The sequence below is a fragment of the Brachyistius frenatus genome, unplaced genomic scaffold (assembly GCF_029030835.1).
Source record: "Brachyistius frenatus isolate BFR_SWC_R1_liver_20210118 unplaced genomic scaffold, ASM2903083v1 Contig_2, whole genome shotgun sequence".
Taxonomy (NCBI): Eukaryota; Metazoa; Chordata; class Actinopteri; family Embiotocidae; genus Brachyistius; species Brachyistius frenatus.
The window spans coordinates 782710-808527 of NW_027210601.1; the positions used below are offsets into that span (position 1 = coordinate 782710).

The window sequence follows — 25818 nt, forward strand, 5'->3', positions numbered from 1 at the left end:
AAAGAGGATAAGTCTTTTGACCCTCTGTTTTTACTATCGTCAACAAGTCCTATGAAAGAATGAAACCATGCATTGATAATGGACGAATGAGGAATTCATCTAACTAGTGGGATGTTGTCTTTATATCCAAAAATAATCCTTGATACAGCACAATGTTTGTGTATTAATCTACAAATAGAAATAGTCTTCAACAAAGACACATTTACTTAAAAAAAAAAAAACTACTGGACTCCGCTGAAAATGATTTGGCCCTTTTAAAAGCCGCACATGTGTCTCAGAAGCTGGAACATGTTGAGACTAACACATTGTTGAGTAATAATAAAGTGTGTAGTTTTTAGTAATTCTGCTAATTATTCTGATCAAACCGATCAGAGTTGACTTCCAAGTCACAACAATAATTAGCTCAACAACACCACAGCAACAACACCTAAAGTTAGAAAAAGGCATGTAACTAATTAGAAAGAACACAGAAACTGTTGTACAATCTGAAATGCCCTGAAAAAGATTTGTTTTTCCTGCCTGAACAATGGAGCCTTTTTATTCACCGTTCTTATCGAGAGACTCAATAAAGACTTTGTGTGCTGCAGTTAAGATCCGGCTCTTTTGTACTGAGAACAGAAATATCCTGAAGTAAATGTAATTGGGAAGCATGGTGTTGGATCGATGCAGCATACAGTTTTGTTTGTATGGAGAACAAGGACCTGAACTATACGGTAATCACTGTAGCCACTTCAGCAGTGCCCCCACCGAGAGGCTTAGTTAAAAATACACACAGAGGTTATATATTGAATCCCTCTGCTCACACACACACACACACACACACACACACACACACACACACACACACACACACACACACACACACACACACACACACACACACACACACACACAGCGCGCGCGCGCACTTGCTGTCGGTCCGTTTGGGCTTGCCTCCCAGCAATAGAGAGCTCCAAGTGAGAAGAGTGTCAGCCAACAGGAAAGCAGGATCGCGGGAGTGAGAAAAAAACAAACAGGGAATACAAGTGCAAACGGAGGAATGATGCTACAGAGCTTTAGGGGAAGGACGAATCGATACAGCCGCACACATAACACTCCCACGCAGCAGCTAAATAACGCTGCTAGTTTGTCTTCCTCTCTGCCTCCGTGACCTCCTTCATCTTTACACGGTGTCAAAAAGTTTATCCTTGTTTTGCAAAATTACAGCGTTTTAAACAAATACTTTCTCTAAGTGTATTTACAAACAGTTTGTCGGCTTCCTCGCTATTAAAAACCTTTTTTTATTAGCCTGCAAATCTCTCGAAGGACACGGTTTTATGTTTTCTTTGGCTACAAAACTGACACAAATTGACTTTTTCAATCTGTTTGTTATGTGCATGGTTTTGCTTGGAAAGACCTGTTTTTAGTTAAATAGCACTGAACATTTTTAGTCATTAACACTGCAGTACACAGCGAGTCTGCTCTTCTTTTGAACTTCACCCTGTCAAGGTCATAGAGATGATTACAGAAATCAAACAGTGGCACAAAAACACAAGGGCCTTTTCTTTTTCTTTTTTGAAACTCCCTTGTTTTGAAAGTAACTCCCTTTATTAACAATTATCATGCGTACTATACTAACATTGGAGCCGCTGACATATAACCTGACATCAAAATAATAAGGCCAGATGCCAGAAGGTTTTAAGAAGCTCACACTTTTAATGGCCATTGGCTGTTGCTAAGTAACTTGACTCTAAGCCAGTGTTTGATTTATATTTTGATAATTGGCATTTTTGCCTCACAGTGACAGTAACGAGACATTAAGAGAGAAACTCGGAGTCGGAGGAACTGTATCCAGATTTATGGGCTTAATCTTTGGAAGTTTGGCGATGAAAACCGAAAAGATCAAAATGGGTTTGCAATTATCCCACTCCGAATAAGGCCAAATATTTGACCTTGTTTTGCCTGCATTTTTTAAGCACACAACTGGTGTACTCTGGAGCTCTCAGTATCCCAGGGGCCATTTTGTACTGGTTACTGTTTTAATGATCCATTCGCACAGTCCTCATCTACTGGCAAAATTTGAAAATATACATTTCAGTTCTTCGCCTTAAAGTTCACATGAGAACAAATATTATTTGTTTTGCTGTTTTTGGACATGTTAAACTTACAGAATAGAAGAATGGTAAAAAAAAAAAAATGTTGAGACAAATTCACTCATAACCTGCCACACTGTCTATTAGTCATCCATAATAACTCGCATGGAATTACAAAACTTTCCTGGTGTTGGTATATTGTTCAGATGTTTTGTGCAACATCGTGCAGGCTTTGTCCTGAAAAGATTAACCGCTGCAGACTTTGATTCCCAGTGAGGATACATTCGTGTAGCATTAACTTTAGCCATGATAAGCAACATAATACAGACAAATCTCTTTTAAATATAAGTGAGGCAGATGTAGTAGGAGAACATTTTACTAACTAGACAGTGACAGCAGCATTGTGGATGTGGAAGAAGGACAGAGTTTGAGACAGTTCAGACCCGTCACCAGTCCCTAAACTAGACCCGGTTCCTGGCATATGACTGAAAAAAGAAAAAAAAATCACCAGTCCAGAATTTAAAATGACTGATGTCAGTGGGAAATGGAGGGTCAAAGACCGAGAATAGGCAGTTGGTTTTAATTGCGGTTAAATCTGGATGAGACGTTCAGGGACACTGGGAAATCCAACGTTAATATATTCAGAGGTTTAAAAATGAGGCTGAACATTATATTTTAATTAACATATATATTTATATATGTTTCATTAACTTATATGTTCAGTCTGATTCAAATATCATGCTAAGTCTCATCTTTACAATAGGTTTTTTTGTCTGACTGTGATGTGCAAAGGCAGTTTAAATTACATGGAAAGATACTTTTTTTCTGAAACATTTTTTTAAGGATCATCAATCAGTGTCCACCAGCGCTGGCATGGCCCTGCTGGAAAAGAGGCACTAGTGTCCGTGTTTGATTGTAACCGGTGCTGACAGACACTAGTGTGAATGTCTGGCTGCTCCTACTCAAATTATGACAAGAACTGTGGCTGCCTGGTCAGTTGATTTTAACATCAGCCAGAGCCATTTGTGCCTCTAAGTGTCTGGCTTGACAGCAGGCTCTGACAAGTCTGACTTCTCTGCCATTTAAGTTGAACTAATGTTCAATATAGTTGAATAATACCACATAACAGCACTTTTTCAGAGAATGTTTGCCGTCATGCTCTCAGTGAATTACTTCATCTGTAGTGTGTCAATAACTCAAATTTCCTGTAGTCTCTGAAATGTATTGACTGGAGTAAAATTCAATATTTGTGGCCCTTAATTTACAGGATAATAAGTCGGATAGTGTTTATCCATACTTATTATGGCTCCTCCTGAGGTCTTGAACTGGCAAAAAGCAAAGTTTTAGGGGTTTTCTAAAGACATTTGTCTTCTGTGGACCAAAAAGAGAGGACACCTTAGATGTGCAATGTGTTCATAATGCACTGACATCCAAATTCACAGTCTTACTCGTCTCCTTCAGACTGCTCACACACTATTTTTAAGTACAATGCTACTGTGCAGCGAGTCTTCAGCCACCTGTTTGTCTCTTTCCTCTACCTGTTTCAAGCTGAGACTCTCTGCCCGTGTTAGGCAGTGGCTGTTGGAAGCGCACAGCGAGGCAGTAAATAGCACGGTGAAGTGGGTCTCGAAACGTCTGCCACGTCTGCTCGTGCGGTGCGATTCTTTTTAGCTGCTCTCGGCTCGGTTTGAACAGTTGGTTTTAGGCATTAAGGTCTCTTTAAAGCACAGATTGTTAGCATCCCTCTGCTCTATGAATAGCTCTCTGTGTCAGAAGTACTCTGCCCGCATGAGACCCTCATGGGCTCGGATGTACATACATAAACAGACACACACACTCTCACAAATCAGGAAGTGAACACACACACTCGCAGACTATTGCATTCACAGAAATGCACACATGCGATGTAATTCTTCTTGAGTCGCCTCATTCGATGACTCACTGTCTGGTTCAGTGTCTCCACATGCTTCAGCGTCTGGGCTGTAATTCCTAGCTAAGACCTCGGTACAGTTTTCTGGGAGGTGTGTGTGTGTATTTGTGGTTAAGTACATGTGAGGAGGAGGATTTTTTTTCAAAGTACAGTGAAATTTCTTCTCGGCAAAACAATCTGTCATTCATAGATTCATATTTTAGACGTTCTCTCTGGACTTTAGGAAATGGTTGGAGGATCCAGGACAGAGGATGTAAAAGTCAGGATAATGGACAAGATTTAAAGAACATTCTTGAGTTATAAGAATAATTAATGAAACCAGATGAGTTTTGGGAGAAAGAGGCGAATGTAAAACAGAGAAAAGAAGGGAGGCATAGTTTTTTACTTTTCTTTGCATTTTGTTTCGTCTCCTACTTTTCTCTCTATGATTTGCGCCCCCCTCCCCCTCCCCTTCATCCCTTCTTCTCTCCATCCGTTAATTGCTTGACTTGAATCCCCCGATTCCACATGACGCCATGTTGCATGTCTTATTTAAACGGCTGCTTAGAAAAAGGAAGGTATTGAGTGAACGAAGGGATGTCGGAGGGGAGGGCGAGGGGGGGTGGGAAAGGATGGGTGGTGGGGGGGATTAATGAAAGAAGAGTCCGTTAATTACACAGCAAGGTCAAGGCCACTTTACCTTCACAGCTTAATTGTGGGCCTTGATTGTATTGCAAGGCTTCAGTTTTAATTCCGACAGCAGGCAGACTAAACTATGTTAATTGTCTCGGTGCACGCGTGTATGTATCTGCAACCATGTTGATGTTTGTGTTTGGATAAGTGCGCATTTTGTGAGGCATCACCACACCATGTGATGTCATTGTTTAAAAGACTTTGTATCTGAATGGTGTGCATGTATTTTCTAGTTATGTTAATATACTTGTATTTAGGCACAAGCAGTCTTATTACCGTGTGTCTTTTTTGGAAATTTGACAATTTATGTTTATTTTGAGGATAAATATTTTGATAAAAATTGCATGCAGGCGTCAATGATAACGAATTTTGGCTACAATTTTAGAAATACCATTTGCCCTGGAAACACTCTGCAATTAATTTTTCCTTTCTGCGTTTTCTAGAGGTCCTCTGGTGAATAATCAATGACTCATTTGCATTCCTTCAATCTGCTTTTTTCACCTCAATTTTTCTTACGGGAAGAGATTTCTGAGCTGTGATTGCTGCAGGAAGACTTTGTTGACTCCAAACTGCCCTGATCACTGTGTTTTTCGCTGCAAGAAACACAGTAATTTGTGGCAGGCTGGGAGACAGAAACTCCTGCTGAAAATCAGTGTAAATTGATGCCCTTTTTAAAAAATCACAACAATTTTTACTAGAAGTCAGTGGGTATTGAAAATGATGCAATTAATGTGTGTGTGTGTGTGTGTGTGTGTGTGTGTGTGTGTGTGTGTGTGTGTGTGTGTGTGTGTGTGTGTGTGTGTGTGTGTGTGTGTGTGTGTGTGTGTGTGTGTGTGTGTGTGTGTGTGTGTGTGTGTGTGTGTGTGTGTTTTGGTCTCACGGACATGGATCTCAGCCATTAAACCCAGTGGGGAGGTGGGAGGGGTAGAAGGGGCGTTGGAGGGTCGGCCCACCTCATCCGTCTCCTTGATAGACCAACTGTTCCTCATCACATGGGGTCGTGTGTGCGCACAGACACACACACACACACACACACACACACACACACACACACACACACACACACACACACACACACACACACACACACACACACACACACACATAAACGCAGTGTACACACCCCCCAAAAACATTTGAACTGTCGTATGCTCTGACCGTGACTCCCCCCACCAGTAAAAACACTTAATCAGCCGTATGGTCCAAGTGACCCCCCACCACTATATCCATCCATCTCTGCGCCCGTTCAGCTTTTTTAATAACTTTGGATCAGAGACGCTGGATCTGAGATCTCGCAGAGAATGAGCGATGAGCGGGCATTAGGTTGGCCTTCGATGGTCCGGTGAACACTGCAGTGTAGATATTTCTAAAACCTGTGTCAGACAAGGTTATTTTTTACAGCAGACAAAAAGTAGTGTGCATTTTATCAAGCATTTACAGTTCTAATCACATGCTTTAATGTGGGTTTTTATTAAGTGGACAAATCCAAGTGTTCATCTAATCAACTACTTGCTTAGCCAAAAAATATTTTTCAATTTCCGGATTAAAGTAGATCCAACACATTCGGACAGGAGCGTCGTCATTATCTGTTAGATTAGATAGAGGCATTTCCTTACATTTTATAAATTTTGATCTACCAAGAATATGTATATATTTGTATATGCATTCATACACAAACCTGCGTTTAACAGCCAAGAACAGGCAGTAATGTGTTTTTATTTACACACATGAAAGGACAAATTAATAATCTCATTTTCTCCCTGGAGACTATGACAGCTGAGACTTGAACTATTGACCTTTGTTCATACATACAGGGTCAAATGTCAAGTGACACTCAGGCAGGTGAATCACTGAGCGTGTGAGTATGTCTGTGGAAATCTATAGTTAGAAGAAATTCAATGGTCACATTGACAAGCAAACAAATGTGATGTGATGAGAAAAATAATAACTTGTATGATGAAATGCAATGCAACACCATAGCTCTGCTTTAACACTACCTTACTTGTTTACTGAGTGTTGTTGAGACTATTGGTTTGTCTTGAGGCGGCATCTTCTGTTCTATCTACATTTTATTGGCTGTGGTGTATTGAATAATTTTTTTAAGATATTGTCTGTTTTATTGAATTTTGAAAAGAGCAGAAGACCAAGAGAAATTGTAATGAAATAGTGAAAATGAACCCATTACTAGGACAAGTTTTTTTTTTTTTTTTTTTTTTTTTTCAAAGTAAAGATTTTAAATTTCAGAAATATTGCACCGAACAGGGGTACATTACACTGTCCAGTCGTTTCTGTTGTAAGCAGATGGTTGCTGCACTCAGTGGAGTCTTTGTCTCCACTAATGTTTGGGACAGGAATACACAACCTCTAATCTAACCTCTTGCTACTCTGTGTGCATGCATGCACAAGCACACGTTTTTCACTCACACACATTAGGCACTAAAACGCTGTAAAAGATGCACACCATCCTCAAATTAATGCAAAATGACACGGAATGAGCACACTGATGTACACTTTTTTACGATCCTCTGTCCTCCCCACATCATCTTCCAGGGCTGAGCAGCTGTGATTACCCTTGACCTCCTCCTTTAACAATTCGACCAAATATTAGATTGAATGAACTGCTCTACAGTATCCCCCCCCCCCCCTCTGTGCTCCTCTCCTCCGCTGTTCTTAAGGATATGCAGCAACGGTCATCCATCCACTCTCTCGGGAATCCAATTCATCAGGCCGATTTGTCCATATCTGGGTCACGGTCTTAATGAAAATGGCCGATTCGGGTGAAGCAAATGAAACTGGAATGTCATTAGTAGGCTACACTCATCCAAGTTCACATCCCCAGATTTTAATAGCTGATTCAAAGGAATCAAATGGAATTTGTTTGTCACAACAAACTGCAGGCTGAAGATTATGCTTATTCATTTCCATAACCAGGCCATGTTGAGCAGACGCACACAAATGAAGGACCTGCAAGAAAACAAAAGACCCTCCACTGCTTTCCATAGCCTCCCTAATGATTTCACTAGTGAATGGGATTAGCCTCCAGTTCCATATTAAATGTTTATGAAATCTAAAATCTAGGCACAAGTCACAGTGAATTATGATTCAAATAGATGGCAGCAGTTTCTTTTTTGTTTGAAGGTTTTGATTTGAATTGAGTTCACAACAAAAAAACATACATTTTCCACTGCATTTTCACTTTCTCCCTGACTGTGGTTTTTATAGCCAACACACTCCCAGTGAAGACATACTGCAGACGTGCATTTAAATTCATTTTTATACATGAAAAATTGGAAGTAGTGAAGAATGACATTACATATTGCCATCGCAAATGGGGAGAGATGTAAGTGTGTGAAAGACTGCTGTACGTATAACCTTCAGCAGCATTACAAATCAATATTACTTCTCTTACCTAAGCTATCTTCGCTCTCAGTTTGAAGGAGGAATTGTATTTTAGCGAAGTGTGACAGGCAGCAGAGACGCAGTACACGTGCACGTACACACACAAACATACACACACACACACACACACACACACACACACACACACACACACACACACACACACACACACACACACACACAGCACAAAACAGCATGTGTGAGCAGAACATTGAATCTCATTTGGTGAGCGCTCGACCTGAAATTGCCTGACATTCACATGCAAACATGTTTGCTGACTTGCGGCTGATACGGTTATAATGTAAATGACTGGGATGCTCTCTTCTCATTGCCCAAATGCACACACACACAAACACGCACACACACAAACACACACAATATATTAACTTAACATTAACTAAGCCCGTCTTCTGCAGGAGGCTGTGTCCGTGCAGTGTGTGTGTGTGTGTGTGTGTGTGTGTGTGTGTGTGTGTGTGAGACTGTGTGCGCAGTGTGACTGTGCGTGTGTGTGTGCGTGTGTGTGTGTGGGGGGGGGACTTGTCCATCTGGATGTGATAGTGGTCATGACGATAATGGCTATCAGTGTGATGTGAGGGCTCTCAGCCTGCGGGCCACCTCACAAGGCTTGACCGATGAACAGCTCCTTTTTTTAAACAGTATTTTCCTCCCCATATCTCTCCAAAATCTATTTACTTTACTTCTTTCTTTGTGGCCTGTTTGTCAGCCGGAGGAGGAATTTCTGTGTGTTTTTGGATTCTGAAGTATCTTCATCTGGAGGGTGTCTGTGTCGCCATGTGAACATTAGCAATTTGAGGCATCTTCCTGCTTCTGTGTGTCTTTTAGTATTTGCTATTGGCACACAAACTTCAACCAACATACAGTAGTATATACAGTGGGTACGGAAAGTATTCAGACCCTGTTACATTTTTCACTCTTTCTTTCATTGCAGCCATTTGCTAAAATCAAAAAAGTTCATTTTATTTCTCATTAATGTACACTCAGCACCCCATCTTGACAGAAAAAAACAGAAATGTAGAAATTTGTGCAAATTTATTAAAAAAGAAAACCTGAAATATCACATGGTCATAAGTATTCAGACCCTTTGCTCAGTATTGAGTAGAAGCATCCTTTTGAGCTAGTACAGCCATGAGTCTTCTTGGGAATGATGCAACAAGCTTTTCACACCTGGATTTGGGGATCCTCTGCCATTCTTCCTTGCAGATCCTCTCCAGTTCCGTCAGGTTGGATGGTGAACGTTGGTGGACAGCCATTTTCAGGTCTCTCCAGAGATGCTCAATTGGTCAGGGCTCTGGCTGGGCCAGTCAAGAATGGTCACAGAGTTGTTCCGAAGCCACTCCTTTGTTATTTTAGCTGTGTGCTTAGGGTCATTGTCTTGTTGGAAGGTGAACCTTCGGCCCAGTCTGAGGTCCAGAGCACTCTGGAAGAGGTTTTCTTCCAGGATATCTCTGTACTTGGCCGCATTCATCTTTCCTTCAATTGCAACCAGTCGTCCTGTCCCTGCAGCTGAAAAACACCCCCATAGCATGATGCTGCCACCACCACGTTTCACTGTTGGGATTGTATTGGGCAGGTGATGAGCAGTGCCTGGTTTTCTCCACACATACCGCTTAGAATTAACACTAAAAAGTTCAATCTTGGTCTCATCAGACCAGAGAATCTTATTTCTCATAGTCTGGGAGTCCTTCATGTGCTTTTTGGCAAACTCTATGCGGGCTTTCATATGTCTTGCACTGAGGAGAGGCTTCCGTCGGGCCACTCTGCCATAAAGCCCCGACTGGTGGAGGGCTGCAGTGATAGTTGACTTTGTGGAACTTTCTCCCATCTCCCTACTGCATCTCTGGAGCTCAGCCACAGTGATCTTTGGGTTCTTCTTTACCTCTCTCACCAAGGCTCTTCTCCCACGATTGCTCAGTTTGGCTGGACAGGCAGGTCAAGGAAGAGTTCTGGTCGTCCCAAACTTCTTCCATTTAAGGATTATGGAGGCCACTGTGCTCTTAGGAACCTTGAGTGCTGCAGAAATTATTTTGTAACCTTGGCCAGATCTGTGCCTTGCCACAATTCTGTCTCTGAGCTCCTTGGACAGTTTCTTCGACCTCATGATTCTCATTTGCTCTGACATGCACTGTGAGCTGTAAGGTCTTATATAGACAGGTGTGTGCCTTTCCTAATCAAGTCCAATCAGTTTAATTAAACACAGCTGGACTCCAATGAAGGAGTAGAACCATCTTAAGAAGGATCAGAAGAAATGGACAGCATGTGAGTTAAATATGAGTGTCACAGCAAAGGGTCTGAATACTTATGACCATGTGATATTTCAGTTTTTCTTTTTTAATAAATTTGCACAAATTTCTACATTTCTGTTTTTTTCTGTCAAGATGGGGTGCTGAGTGTACATTAATGAGAAATAAAATGAACTTTTTTGATTTTAGCAAATGGCTGCAATGAAACAAAGAGTGAAAAATTTGAAGGGGTCTGAATACTTTCCGTACCCAATGCTTGCTGGCAGGTGCTATGTTAGGCAATGGAAATAAATAACTTGCTGTGTGGTTGAGCTCAGTGGAGGCCATCAGTACCACACTATATTTACTGTAAAGTAAATCACACTACATAATTTAGATACACACACACTGTACACATGTAGGCATTTCTGCCCACAATCCAGTTGGTGTGAATGGACATCTACTGCTTAATTTGTTTTGAATTATCTGAATGTTGTTGAAAGTGGTGGGCATGTGACTGTTTATGCATTTAATTTAAACAGCAAACAGGCATACATAAAAGAACAAGAAAATTCTTTCATCCAAAAATATTTGTGAGCTCATTCAGGATCACCGACAGTGCACGTGTGTGGAGGAGGCAGCGATAATATCTTGAAATTGTTCCCTCTCAGGCTTTTGTTCCACAGCCTCGGCTAAATCCTCCGATAAATGATAGCTGGAGCAAAAGTAGGGATAGCGAATAATGGACAATGAGCGAGGGAGGGAGGGTGGCAGAGACTAAACATGATAGAGAGGGAGGGCAGGGGGATGGGTGAGTGGGTGGGTGGGCATAATTTGGCAGGGAGCAGAGCTGAAAGCAGTCAAGAGCTATTACGGAAGACGAGATGGGAGAAAGGTAAACATAAGAGTAGCACGGGTATCGGAAAGAGTGCTGAAAACAGGAAAAAAAATCAGAGAGTCTGTCAACAGCCAGTGATTGACTTCTGCGTCTATATGATTGTGTATGTTGCTTTTTGTATGTCAGAGCCTGAGACAAGTGAGTCAGAGTGTGTTCATAAAATACAAATGTGCATCCTACGGACATCTGCCTGCTCCAATCATGTGTGCGTCTAAGAGGAAATGCATCTGTTTATTTCTATATTCAAGTAAACACGAAACATGTTCTTTTAATTATTTCGCGTCGTACCGTTTTGATATCCCTTCCACCATTGGATGACAAAATATGCAATCATACCACATATGAAACTATATATAGATGACTTCAGGCAGCGAGCGGTCACATCTTAAAGAAAAACAAATACATACTATGCTCATTGCCAAACAAAAGGTGTTTTATATGTAAACCAAACTTAAATATCTTTACCATTATTACACACACAGTCATGGTTACCAGAGGACGAATCCTGCTGACTTCGGTGATTCTCTAACCTTTTTTCTTTGTATCAAGCAGCACTATGAAGTGAGCATTTTTAGTGTTTTGGTAGAGTGCAACATAATGGATATAATCACACTCATCATTATTCTTCGTTGAACTATGGATGCTTATTTACATTTGACCGAGTTATCACTCTGAGAAGGAATACAATTGTTGAATGTTAATCTTGGTGGGAACTTAGAAGAGCAAGTTTTGAAGTACTTTAACTGCTTCCATGAGCTGTGTGTCACGGTGGCAGCTACAGCTACTGACTGTTTTGGTAAACATGCCACAATAATGGGCAACACAACTGTAACTGACTTCCCATTGTTTTCAGAACACTGCATGCACCTGCTCCCTTTTCACCTGATCCAGTATATTTGCCTCCACTGTAGTGCTTCAAAATGTTAATTTACTTTGTGACATAGCGTCTACATCTATAAGATGGATTGGCACACATACAGTCGTGGTTCCCAGAGGATGTGTCCTGATGTTTTTGCCGGTCCCCTGACTTTTTTTTTCCAGCACCAATCTTCAAACTCATGGTGTTGATTTTACATTTTGAGTGAAGAACAACAACTATTGGGTTGATGACTCGAGTTTGGATTTTGGTCGGGGCCATCTCTGTAGTTCGGAGCTGTTTGGAGCCGGAAGTGACCATATTTGGAAATGAGCTGGGGGGGAGCGGTGGATCTCATTAAATCAAACAGACACGCCCCCAAAAACACTGCTTTTTAAAGCTTATTTTCTAATTAATGACGTGACTATTTTTGGATGAACTGTCAGAAGACTAATATGAAGGAGGGACTTAAACAAAGCAAAAACAAAAATCATTGAAGAAATGTATTGAATTAGAATTTTATGAGACCATTTGAATGGGAGTCTATGGAGCCGGAGGCTTTTTGGAGCCAACCTCCATCTTAAGGCACTTATGCATAGGCCTCATTTTTCAGACCCGGAAGCTACGTCCACTTTTATATACAGTCTGGTTACTAAATACTTACATCAGCCTGTTAGTATGGAGCTGCTAGCACAGCCGCTAGCTTTCCTTGGAGACTTTTTTCAAGAGTACAAAATCACCATATTAAAGCCTTCTCGTTTTGTTAACAAAGAGTAATACCAGTCCTAATGAATTCCTATTTTATGATATATAAAGGATCTAAAAAGATGGAGAACATTTCGTTTGACTGATATAAAGTGATAAAAATCTGCTCCTTCCATCAGTATAAGCGAAATATCAAAAAAAGATGCCTCAGTTTACTTTTTGTAGTGTTTGGCTGATTTTGATGCATGCTTGTATAACTGCATGACTGCGGATAGATTTTTGTTTGATCCTCTCCTGGTTCAGGTGTATTTGTCTTTGTTTGTCTGTGTGGTTGCCTGTCTGGTCCTTTCTGCTCTTTCTGCCTGACGGCTGGCTGTGATGTAACATGACAACTCTTTGTTATGTCCATTTTGTGATGTAACCACTTTGGTATTGTTAAATGTTCCATGTCGAAGCGTATGTGCGAAAGCCAGTGAGTGAGTCTCTGAGAGTTTGTTTTGGAGTGCGTGGACCTGTGTGATTTTGTTTGTTTGTTTGTGTGTGTGTGTGTGTGTGTGTGTGTGTGTGTGTGTGTGTGTGTGTGTGTGTGTGTGTGTGTGTGTGTGTGTGTGTGTGTGTGTGTGTGTGTGTGTGTGTGTGTGTGTGTGTGTGTGTGTGTGTGTGTGTGTGTTTGTCGCTGTGTATACGCGCTGCACTCGGCATGCAGAATTAAACACGTCTCCAGCGTAAAGCTCGTACACAGCACCGCTGACATTAATACCCCTGGCAGCATTGTTCGCTAGTTATCCTCCTGTGTTCTCTGTGTGATGTCAGTCTGTGGTAACCAGGGCAGAACAGATAATAAAATGATAAAGCAAAGCGTTGACCTGAATGGCACAGCTCAGAGCTTTCTCCCAGATTACACTGTGAGGCAGCAGCCATGTCAGTGGGTGGACTTGAATGAGGTCTTTTCTTTGAGCTAATAACAGGGATTTATGCTGTAATTCAAGCCCAGGTCACATCTTCAAAAGCAGCTAGACATAAAGACGGGTTATGACACGGCATGTTGTGCAAGAGAAAATAGTTGCCTTCCAAAGGGCCGACCATGGAAAGTGTCACCAAATTACTTTTTCCATGGCAACCTGAAACACCAGCAAAACAAAGTGTAATAACTGAAGATCTGATACTTACAGACCAATAAACAACTCTATACTGACTCTGTTAGTAGTTTTATTTATTATTTTATTCAGTTCAAATATTATTATCTTAGTTTGATTTAGAAGAAGTGGTGTCATTGAAGTAGATGTTATTGTGAATTTCTTTAGTCATTAGAAAGGCAGACAACTCTTTAAAGGTTTATTGATCTCTACCCTTTTATACAAAGTGATTTATTTTTCTTGTTAAACTAAATAACACCATCATTCTACTCTTTGATAGAGCACTTTTTGAGGTTTGATGATAGTCATTGTTGTAACCTGAACCAAGCACAAAAAACATTATCACAAGCATATCAATTAGAGATGCTGCATTTCATTTGTTTAGTTCTGGTTCCAGTGTGGTCCAAGTACACTTCTCTTTCGCCAGCTAGTCATCCTGTACAGGAGGTATTGCTGGAATCCACTTCTGTTCAGGTTCAATTGGTTCTTTTCAGTCAAACTCAACAACACTGCATCATTTCACAATTTTGTCATTTATTTCTGCCTGGCACTCTTAAATACAACAATCAGTGTCTTTCTCACCAATCAAACTTCCTACCTGTGTGACTTGGAGGACACAAATGTGTGTGTGTGTGTGTGTGTGTGTGTGTGTGTGTGTGTGTGTGTGTGTGTGTGTGTGTGTGTGTGTGTGTGTGTGTGTGTGTGTGTGTGTGTGTGTGTGTGTGTGTGTGTGTGTGTGTGTGTGTGTGTGTGTGTGTGTGTGTAGGGGGTGGGTGGGGTGATGGTAATAATCAGCATCAGCCACTGATCTGAATTAAAGCTGTCTGAATAATTGATTTCCAACTGTTGGTATCACTTCCTCATCCCTCCTACATGCCATCACCTCTTTTACCACCTTAGTTTTGGTCCATTTCTCCAAAACCTCTGCAAAAAAAACAACAACAAGTACAGCTATGATACTTCAAATGAGTGTTGAGAAAACTTTCAAGAAGTTTGTGTTTTTTTACGGCATACACAAAGTTAGGTTTTCCATTACGTTTGTATTTGTGTGCACTTAACAGCAACGGGCTGAGCTGCATGTGTGTCTATGCGATAGTCTAAATCAAACCTCTTTTAGGGTTATTAATAGTTATTAATGTGTGCTGTCAGGGAGGCAAAGAAACAATTCATTGCTTGCATTTATTGTATTAAGTGCTTCATGATTTATTAATGGCCATGTTTAAGGTTAGAGAAGAGAAAATAAGAGAGAAGGGCAAATTGTAAATTGATTCCTCTCACAAAGACAAAAGTCTATTAAAGTCATTTGTGAGCTCATTGAAATGTGGATTTGTTGGCCTTTTTACTTTTTATTCATTAGATGGTGAATCCGTTGGCATATCTCGGACTGCCAGCGTAATCATGAATTTTTAATTTCCACTTATCTGATTAGATTAATAGCAAGTTATGCTTTCATATTCCTAATTTTCACACCATGCCACCCCGCAGGCTCTTAGCAACATGCAACACAATGCTGCTGTTGCATTATATTCCCACTATAGATGACCTCAGTCTCACGCGCCGTCACTCTTTCTTTCAGTGTTTTCTCATTTATATGCATTGCATGTCTGTGCTTATCTATTGTTCTGCCTCCGTGTCTCTGTCAAGCTGAAGGAGTCCATTCTCCCTCCCCATTTAATGTCCTTTCTTTGTACAGTACACAGCCTACTGTCTTTCTGTCCCTCACACGCCATCTGTTTGTCTGTTGGTGTCTCTCACAGCAGTTGGTCCATCCACACCCCTCCTCGCCCCCATAGGACTTGGCATTTCGCTGCATATCTATATTATTACACCTTGAAGAAATATGTCTGTGTGTGTGTGTGTGTGTGTGTGTGTGTGTGTGTGTGTGTGTGTGTGTGTGTGTGTGTGTGTGTGTGTGTGTGTGTGTGTGTGTGTGTGTGTGTGTGTGTGTATGTCTACATGCACTGCCATGTTCCATTTAATCAAGGCTCCCAGTCAGCACATAGGACAAATTGATCAGTTGGTTTGCCAGCTGTCCTGGCAGATCTCTCCTTCTGCCCCCCCCCCCCCCCCATCTCTTCTCCCCTTTTCTCGCTGCAGCTCTAGTTTCCAGTTTCACTTGTATACCTTGGCAAAGAAAAGGCAAAGATGGAATTTTAAAAATAAATAAATAAATAAGTCTTCTGATGACTGGAGTGGTCTTCTGCACAAGCATGTTTTTTTTTTTTTTTCTTCTCACTGTTGGAGGCCTTTTAGAGATGCTACATTCTCCCATTGGGAGATGGCAGCTGGCCCATTTTGACTGACGTGACCTTGCCTGACATTGGCTGTTGGCAACCCTTCGAATGATCCCTCGCTGTGGAGAATGATGGGCATCGCGCAAAGCCAGCTCCTTTTGTTATCTGAGCCGCACATATTGTCTTGATACACCCCTATCATTAGACGCACATTTCCAAGGTGGGCTGGCAAAAATGTGTATCCACGCTGAATTGAAGAGATAAGTCAAAATTGCAGCCAGCCACGAATACGGCTAGCCTGCTTTTAAGCATGATAGGTAGAAAATGCAAAACCCATTTCTGTTCTCATAGATCTATGCATAATTTTGCCTTGATTCGGCTGCTATTCACGCTTGATGTTCTTGGCGTGGTGAGGGAAGGATAGTGGCAGCACAGTCAGGAACAAAGAGAGTCTACTCCAGTGCTGCTTGATAGGTGTGTGTGTGTGTGTGTGTGTGTCTGTTTCTGTTATGTCCCCCATGCTTGGCTGTGCTGGGAGCTGAAAGTGAGAGGCTTTTTTCCGTGTAATGACAGACATTAGAATGTCGATTACAAGGTTCTTTACAGCCTGGGAGACGCAGCACAGGGAAGAAAATACACAGGTATACAGGCGATCTGAGCCGGGAGAAGCTCAGGAGGGCCCGCTGATCGATGTGTGATGGCAGGCCTTTTGTGTGTGTTTGGTCAGAGTGGCCGTGCAAAAGAGTCAGAAAAACAGGGCTCCCTTCATTATTGTGCTTGAGTCTTGATGAGCGTTCAAAAGCCAAAAGCATTGTTTGACAGCAGGCCTCTCCACGTTATTGACTGTTTTCTAGTGTGACAAGGAGGTGAGAAAATGCTCCACTACCTGCCTCTAGAAAAATTCTACTTACCATTTAACCAGGTTTTAAACTTCTAAATCTTCTAACACACAAACTTCCATATCACAAATTTCATCGTATAATCCAGATAGATCTGCTTTTTCTGTTAAACATTGCTGCCTCTACTATTAGTTTATGACGTGAGGGTGTCAGATGTCAGATAATTCTGAATATTTTAAACTATGTCTCTTTCCAATATATTAAAGCAAACATAACCATAGAGTACCAATTCAACAGGCTACTGCACTGAGCTGACTACTATGGATTGCTAACATTTCTCAGAAAACTGATTGCTGCAAATATTTATTTGGATTTATTCAAACTGACTCCTTCTCCAAGTGTCAATGGTAGCAAAAAGGATATTGTTATGATGAGTCATAGACATTTTCAACTCTACCACTTTTAATTATTTTCCTGTTTCAGTACACCTTTTTTTCTTATCACTTAATTAACTACCAATTTTTTGTTTCGTGAATTTTCTCAATACCACCTACCTTTCTCTGCATACTTAGCTTAGGTTATACTAGTGATACACTGGCCAACACAGCCTCTGCATTGACTGGATACGTCAATCACTTGAGTCTCAGTCAAGCCTCAATCAATCCCTTCTCTCCAAGAAGGTACCTAACAAGAAGCCATGGCTGAATAATTAAGTGCTAGGGAAATGCCCATTCAGTTTGAAGATCAGCGTATTTTTTTCTCGCCACTCCAGATAACACATATAAGACATGGAAAGACAGCCTGTCGGACTTTGTGTGTTTTGAATCTGAGGAGGATGAGAGAGTTAATTTGAGGGAAGAGCACCAGAGGCACGAGCCACGAAGAGTAGGCAAGGAATAGGATTTATTAGGAGAATGGAAAAAAGAGAGCAGAGGAGTGAGAGAAAGAGGGAGAGAGAGAGAGTAGCTGTTAATGCAGAAACCTGCTGTTTAGAATACAGTCTCAGAAGAGAGACCAGATCATCGAGCGGTCGCTGGCTGCCTGATTTCACACCCATTATCACCTGCTACAAAGGCACGGCAAGTGGAAAATGAAACTGCATAGAGGGAGAGTGTAAAATAACCTGTTCGCTGCAGTGTGTGTGTGTGTGTGTGTGTGTGTGTGTGTGTGTGTGTGTGTGTGTGTGTGTGTGTGTGTGTGTGTGTGTGCGTGTGCGTGTGCGTGTGTTTGTGTGCGTGTTTATGCACCGCCTATTGTCGCACATGCATTGTTAGGCTTCTGCTACATGGTGTGTATTCTTCTGTGCTACACGGGTAAGGTCGTGAGTGCTCATCACCCCGGCCCACATTCTCACCTCGTGCGAAGTAGTTGGATTTCACTTCTGACTGTAAAGAGTGTCCAATAAAGTGAGAAAAAAAGGGAAAAACAACAACGCAATTAAGTTTTGAGCGCCGGTGCAATGCCTTGGCTTGTTTTCCTTTGCCTAGCTGGTTCAATCCAGTAGCAGCTTTTGATGGCATTTGCCAAGGCCACTGATCACACGTAATGTGAGAATTGTGTTTGTCAGATGGATTTAGCCAAAGTCTCCTCTACTTTCCTCCCCTAATCCTATCTTTTATCTCGTCTGTACTTCCCAGTGGATTCACTTGCTTTCTATTTTTCTCCATTCATTCTTAATTTTCTTTTTCATGAACTGAAAGGGAGATTAGGGCTTTTTTTCTTTCTAAGGCTTTTAAAAAGGCTGCTGTGCTTAGTGAAATGGAGGGAGTTTCCTTAAGTTATAAAAAAAAAGTGGCTATAAATTCTTAACCATCCTGCAGAATGATCTTGTGATTTAACTTGTCTTATACACGCCAATGTGTGAAGTATCAGTTCATTCCCGCCACAAAGATCTTTTAAAATGTATTTCATCTGTTACTGTTATTGAGTTTATTACTAAATCACATTTCTTAAACACATCTGATGTTCTGTATTTCTTTTCCAGCGTGTCCCCCCGGCTCTTACAAAATGTCCTCCAGGCAGCAGGAGTGTTTTCCCTGCCCGGCCAACAGTGTCGCCGAGGATGACGGATCTGTGGTGTGTGTGTGTGAGCAGGACCACTTCAGGACTCCCTTGGACAATCCCTCAGCACCGTGCACACGTAATATGATTATATATGCTCATATCTGTGTGTGTGTTTGTCCTCTTAAACTGCACCTCCTTCTTCACCGCTGACCTTTTAGTATTCGGCCTTTTTTTTTTCCTATCGCACCATATCACTCGCATGCCGTAGCATTTCATATTGACATTTTTGTATTAAGTGAGCAATTTCGTGTCGGTAAACCAATCATTATCTCCCATTCAGCCTGTTTTATATAACTGCATTCACCTCTTTATCCATGAAGATCCATTTGCTTTATGGTACCTCACAGACCCTGTGGTTTACCTGTCCTTCACCCCGTATCCTCTTATCCACCTCCCCTATTTCATCTCTTCCCCTCTTTGTCTGACCTTCTCCCCCCCCCCTACTCCTCATCACCCCATTTCCATGTCTCATTTCACCTCTCCTTCACCCCAAACCCCTCGCCTCATATTGCATTCTCTTGGTGTAGGAAAAATCCACCCATAACTTGAATTCATCCCAGATTATTGACCAGGAGTAAATCTGTCCCATTGGACAGGATGCTCTGCTGATGATGAAAGTATGAGGTGGTCAGAGTTTTTGCATCTACAAAGGACACTTATTTCCTTTTTTTCCCCTTGATAGTAGACATAGAACATGTGTTGTATTTTTTGGATGTAAAAAAATCTGTGTTTTATTTTGTGTTTTATTAAATCCAGTCGTTTTTTGAGACAATTTTTAAAGGCGATTGTCCATGGAGGGAAAAATCCTCAGGAACATCTGCATCATTTAATGTTTTAGGGTGGACTTTCCTGTGACTGATCCCTTTGAACCTGTGATTATACCGCTTTATACTTTTTCTAATACTATACGAAATAATCTAAGATGTATCCATTCACCACAGTCATTTTCTGCTCCTCTTAACCTTTATCCCTTTTATCAGCCATCCATCTTTCATCCCTGCAAACATTATGTCCACATTATTCATAAAATGAAAGCCCATCAGCCCATTTCTCCATCTCTTTGCGCAACCTCTCTATATTCCTCCACCTTTTCTCCTGATCCATTTTCTGCTATATATCCATTATTCACCTTTTCTCTGGACCCCCCCTCCCCCCTTTTTGACACCTGAACACACACCTCCACCCTATCTCTCTGTCTGTCTTCTTAACTCGGCCACTCATCACTCTTCTTTCTACCCACTGCCTCGCCATCCTTTCATCCGTTTCGTCCATGCGTGTTATCACGTCATTCTTCTTCCCTCTGTCAAACTGAAATCTCATCCCTCTATCCTCGAGCAACAAACTCCATAATATCATCCCCACCGTCCGCGCATTATCCGTTTATCCGTCACCTCTTACTTTCTCCTCACCTTTTCTCACCCCTTTCTCCCATACTCAATCCCATTCCTCGCCAATAAAGATGCACTACAAAGACCATACAAGGTAGCCCTATCGATTTCTGCATGGAGAACAGCCTATCGATATAGCTTAGTAATTAGATGGAGGAATAATAGGCTCTACATTTGGAGAGTACTAAGGGCAGTGAAACCAGAGGGTCACCAGGCCTCTGCTTCCCTGTTTGTACACATATACATTCACACGTGTGTACATATGTATGTGTAAGTGTGTGGTACTAGCTTTTATGGTAACTGTAATGGAGGGGTTTAATTACAATATTGATCGCTGAGCTCTGTGATCCCTGTGTGATAACATTTATAGCAGCCTAATGACCACATTAATTACACTATTGATTCGGTAATTATGATCATCCCCAGATTCGGCTAATCCACTGCGTGGTAAAGATAGTGAAAGGAAGAGAAAGAGAGAGTTAGATGAATGTAGAATTAATGGAATAAAAAGAGAAGATTGTACCAGATGAATAAGGTTTGATATGGAGCTTTTTTTATCTTGGCATTTAAAAAATAATATCAGTGTAATTTGATTATTCTCCTTTGCTATTAAAGCCTGACCGTAATGTGTTTACCTCGTCACTGCTGTGTCTTCAAGACAATATCCTTTTGAAACAGGTGAAAGAACACACTGCTACGTTTTTAAAATTGCGATCTGCCTGGTAATTGTTCCTGACACAATTAATTACAATTGTTAATGGAGACTCTTTTCTTCTGTTCTTTGTGGCTGTTGAGACGAAAAGTAAAACTTTAGAAACAGTGAAAGTAAAATGCTCAATGAGGACACTGAAACATTTATTCTACTGCTGACAGGACTGCAATAGTAAGGATTGCAGCATAAGTGCCTTAAAGTGATGCAAAATGTTTGCCAATGTATGTTAATGGCTAATTGAAAATAGAGCGAGCTCAAGGCAGCATAACGGCATTAACTTCTGACTTTTGAAGACTATTCATAGGGCTTAATGGTTAAAGAGCGAGTTCGATTTTCTTTTCATTAAACTTAAAGTAAACATCGTATTCACAGTAAATGAATTTTTTTTTTTGTCATATTAAACCACACATTATTATAGGATACAACTTTAACGTGTCTGAGGTCTGGTTTGCTTCATCATTACCTGAGCATAGACAATTAATCTCGTGAGGATCAGTGACAGGCTCCAGTTGTTTGCCTTCTTTTCGTTTGTAACCAAAACACACAGCAAAAGTTTAATATTATTCTTTAAACTCGTTGGAAAGGTGTAAATGTCTGAACATTAGAGTTTATGATTCTATAATCCGAACTCTGTGAGGCTCGGGCTAATCACGCCACTTCAGGTCCGGATTATTTCATTATCCCAGCAGGTTTTAGAGAGTCGGGCTATGTAGACGGGTATACCGGTAGACTGGTTGGAGGTAGACTGTGTTTTTATTCACTAAGCCCCTGAATTACAGCCTGCCTGTTCAGTTTGCAGTTCTCCAGTGAATCTCTACTTTCTGTACAGTTGATCTGCACTCGTCAGAATCACTGGAGGATGTGTTGGACATATTTTCTATTGCTCACTCAGAGAATGTCAGATAAGTAGGCGATCCCTCCCTCTGTGCCGGAATACATTCCTATAAACACTGCTATAAAAACTATGGCCATATGTGAGCAAGACCAACTCTGAAGTTAGAGCTGTCCACTTGTGATCAAAAATAAGACACATTTTAATGGCCGGTGTGAATTGGGCCTATGTCACTTTAAGGGACTAAGGGGATTGTTTTCTTGGAATTATCTTCTAGTTATGTAATTTCGAAGAACAGAGTTTTTGGTGGGTTAATGCCAGGAAAGAGACTCGAAGAGTATGAGTGAGTTGCTGGGCTGAGACAGCATGAAAGTAGACGGAGATGTGAACAAAAGGCACAGCTGTGTGTGTGTGTGTGTGTGTGTGTGTGTGTGTGTGTGTGTGTGTGTGTGTGTGTGTGTGTGTGTGTGTGTGTGTGTGTGTGTGTGTGTGTGTGTGTGTGTGTGTGTGTGTGTGTGTGTGTGTGTGTGTGTGTGTGTGTGTGTGGCCTTATGTAACTCGTGCTCCACGTGTGTCTGGGAGCGAGACGCAGCTGTGGTGTGTGACGTGTTTGACAGCACGCACAGAGCAGCACACCTTCACTTATTCATTACACAGCACATGCACAAACATTCAAGGACACGTATAAAATTTATGACCTTTTAATGGACCCGACGTCCGTATGTAAGGACCTGCATGAAAAGGCACAGGTCAGTCAGGACACTGACTTAGTGATGAATCCTCCAGTCCGACATCTCTCGTAATACTGGACTGTGTATTTTACTTAAAGCTTTTGTGATGGTTGATTTTAAAATACTAAAGGTTTTAAATTACATATAATGCCCTGTTCAAACAAAAGGTAACGTCATTGCAGGCCAAAAAGCTGCAAGTTGGAAAGACCCTTTTTTTCCTTTTCATCAAAACAACTCGTACTCCTGCTTTTATGCTTTGTCTTATTCCCGAGTGGTTTTTTTTCTGTATCAACAATAATCCCTCCTCCATCTCAATCCAATGAATGCGTTGTTTTTCTTTTACTCCTGCGCTCAAACCATAATAATGCCACATGTAAGAGTGTATTGCAGCAGCAACTCCACATTTTCAATTGCCTCTTGTCATTAGGGTCAAATGGTTCATATCAAAACAATTGTTTCTTAACACCTGGATAAAACTGGATTATCGTAATATGATGTGCAAACTGAGCTCTTGCAATCACACCGTGATACCCAATGCACTTGGGCCTTCAGTCATGTGAAAAATGTCGTGCTTTAGCAACATTATATTTACAGTTAAAGACTTTACGAGTGGAGACGAGGAAGTTTAATCTTGAGTGTAACTTTTGTGAGTAAGGAATGGCTTTTTTTATACAGATTTTTAAGCATATTAAGGCTCTTTTGTGGTGTTTCTTAAAATGTAGTTACACGTTTAGACAAAGTGTAGCATCCTTTGTCAATTTAATTTCACAACTAACAATTGCTGAAGCAAGAATGTGTTCGACGAAGTACTGAGGTTTGCAGCAGAGCAATTACATGATGTTGTGTATCTGTGTTTAAAAAAAAAAAAAAAAGACTCATAAATCATCGAGGGTAAACAATAAAACAACATAACGTTATTATTTTTCTCTTTCGTAGGACCCCCCTCGCCTCCTCGAGACTTGGTCTACACCCTGAAGCAGTCCACGCTGATCCTGGAGTGGTCTGCACCGTCTGATACCGGAGGCCGGGTGGATCTGACCTACAGCGTCGGGTGCCGGCGGTGTGTCGGGAGGCAGTGTGAGGCGTGCGGCGCCAGCGTCGGCTTCGTGCCTCAGCAGGTCGGACTGACGGAAAGAACGGTGACGGTGGTCAATCTTCCTCCCAACACCAATTACACGTTCACTGTGGAAGCTCTGAACGGTGTGTCCGAGCTGCTGCCCAACAAGAGGTTCTACACCCAGGTCAACGTGTCAACGAGTCTTCCTGGTGAGTCCCTTTTTAATCTTTAAAAATAATCATTCACATTTTAAATGGCAGTAAAAAACTGCACATAAAAAAAACCAAATACCAACAAAGCAAGAACTGCAACTCTTAAAAGATGTTGCAAATGTACTCAAACTGGATAAGCTAGCCCATCTCCTGAGCACAAAATGTTATTTTAAATAAGTCCACTAAAGTTTGACTGAATTGGAAGAATCTTTCCAAAAGAGCTGATGGGGAATTTGCAGTAAAATTTCGCTATAGATTGTTGTGAAGTTTGTTAATGAAGATCATCTTCATTACTGAATCTAAGTTTTTCTCATGGCATCTAATGTCATCAATTCACTGTGGCCATCTAAAAATACCCTCATCTATTAAACATACAGTCTATTAATTTATACACTTACTTGTATTAGCTGAAGATCTCTCGGGTCTTCTTTAGTAAAGGCACATACTTTTCTTATGACATTAGTGCAGGCTGTTGCCAATTCAGCAGGACACACATTCCTTTACCACAGATACACAGACAAGAGATTCATGAACACGTTTGCATGCACTATGTAAATCCTCCTGTCCATTAATATATGTATGTGTGCTCTAAGACAAACTGTGACCTTTCGAATTTACGTAACTCCAGTAAAATTGCACACAGCAACATACAGAACTGCACGCGTTGCATTCAAAGCCAAATGTGCATCCTGCGGAGGAATTTGCATCCATGTGTATGCTTACAGCAGCACAAACTTTCATCACACACACTTCACATAGTGACAGTGTGCCTGTCACTGCCAACGGAGCAGAAAGTCTCGCCGGTGGAGGTGATCTCATTTCCATCAGCAGAAGTCTTCAGCAGGCCATTAGCCAGGGGCTTGAAAAAGCACTTTACCAAGTATCCCTGTCAACCAGCTCTGCAATGGCGCTATTTGGGGGAGCTCATGTGTGACAAGACCAAACACACATATACACACTGAACAAAAATGTACAAGCACACTTTCTGGCTTGAATGCTGACAAACACTCTTTTTGTACACAAATGCACACATATATTTACCTGTCATACCCCGCTGTGCATGTTTTTTGAAAATGCTTGTTTACTCTGTTTGTTTGCAAATCTCTATATTTGAAAAAGCTGAGAGAAATATGAGTCTGAGGAGCATAATGAAGCAAATGAAACATGAAAGCAGAGACACTGAAAGGTGCAGCACGAGGAAGCAGCTGATGGAGAAACAATGACGATGGCAGTGTGCTTTCGCCATTAATTGGAAATTAGCTTAGAGAAATGGGCTGCATAATGAATGGAAAACTTTTAGTCATATGCGGGTCTGTGACGGCTGCAGCACTTAGTACGGGTCTCTGGTTACTTTCAAGTGAGCTGAGGATACATAGAACAATTTATTTATCAGGGAAAAAGGGTCTCACTTTACTACTTAATGAAGAAATTAGGATGTTGCATGTGAATGAAAAGCCCGTATTGAATCTTTTAGGCAGTATGTTAAACATGTGGTTCGTGAACATGCGTTTAAGTAGATTGATGATGACTATTTTGATTATTTACAACGAATGGAAGTGTTTGTCTAGATTATCTTGCAGACCATGTAAATGTTATGCAAGTGTAACATCTGGACTACACAGAGTGAGGGATGGGCTAAAGCACACTAATAAAGGTATCTGTGTGTAGTACGAACCAGACTTCTCTGATATGTGTTGTTGAACCAGCAGTGATGTCTTCAGTATTTTCTACTAGAACTAGATTTATAAAACTATAGTTTATTTTACATATTATTAGCAGTTTCATTCTTCTTAATTTAAGTCTTTCAAAATGCTTATCCAACAATAACTTTTTTTTTAACT

The 25818-nt window shown here is 41.1% G+C and overlaps 1 protein-coding gene across 4 annotated transcripts in view; it reads left to right on the top strand.

Annotated features, from left to right (window-relative positions):
- Nucleotides 1–25818, top strand: part of LOC138617335 (ephrin type-A receptor 7-like) — a 360848-nt gene that overhangs the window by 77308 nt on the left and 257722 nt on the right. For all 4 annotated transcript variants that reach the window (XR_011310655.1, XM_069692260.1, XM_069692273.1 and 1 more), the window contains exons 4-5: nt 18966–19121; nt 23645–23974. Coding sequence is in view for 3 of the 4 variants with exons in the window: in XM_069692260.1 (XP_069548361.1) it covers nt 18966–19121; nt 23645–23974 (486 nt within the window). In the remaining variant the exon portion in view is untranslated. The remainder of the gene's footprint in view (nt 1–18965; nt 19122–23644; nt 23975–25818) is intronic.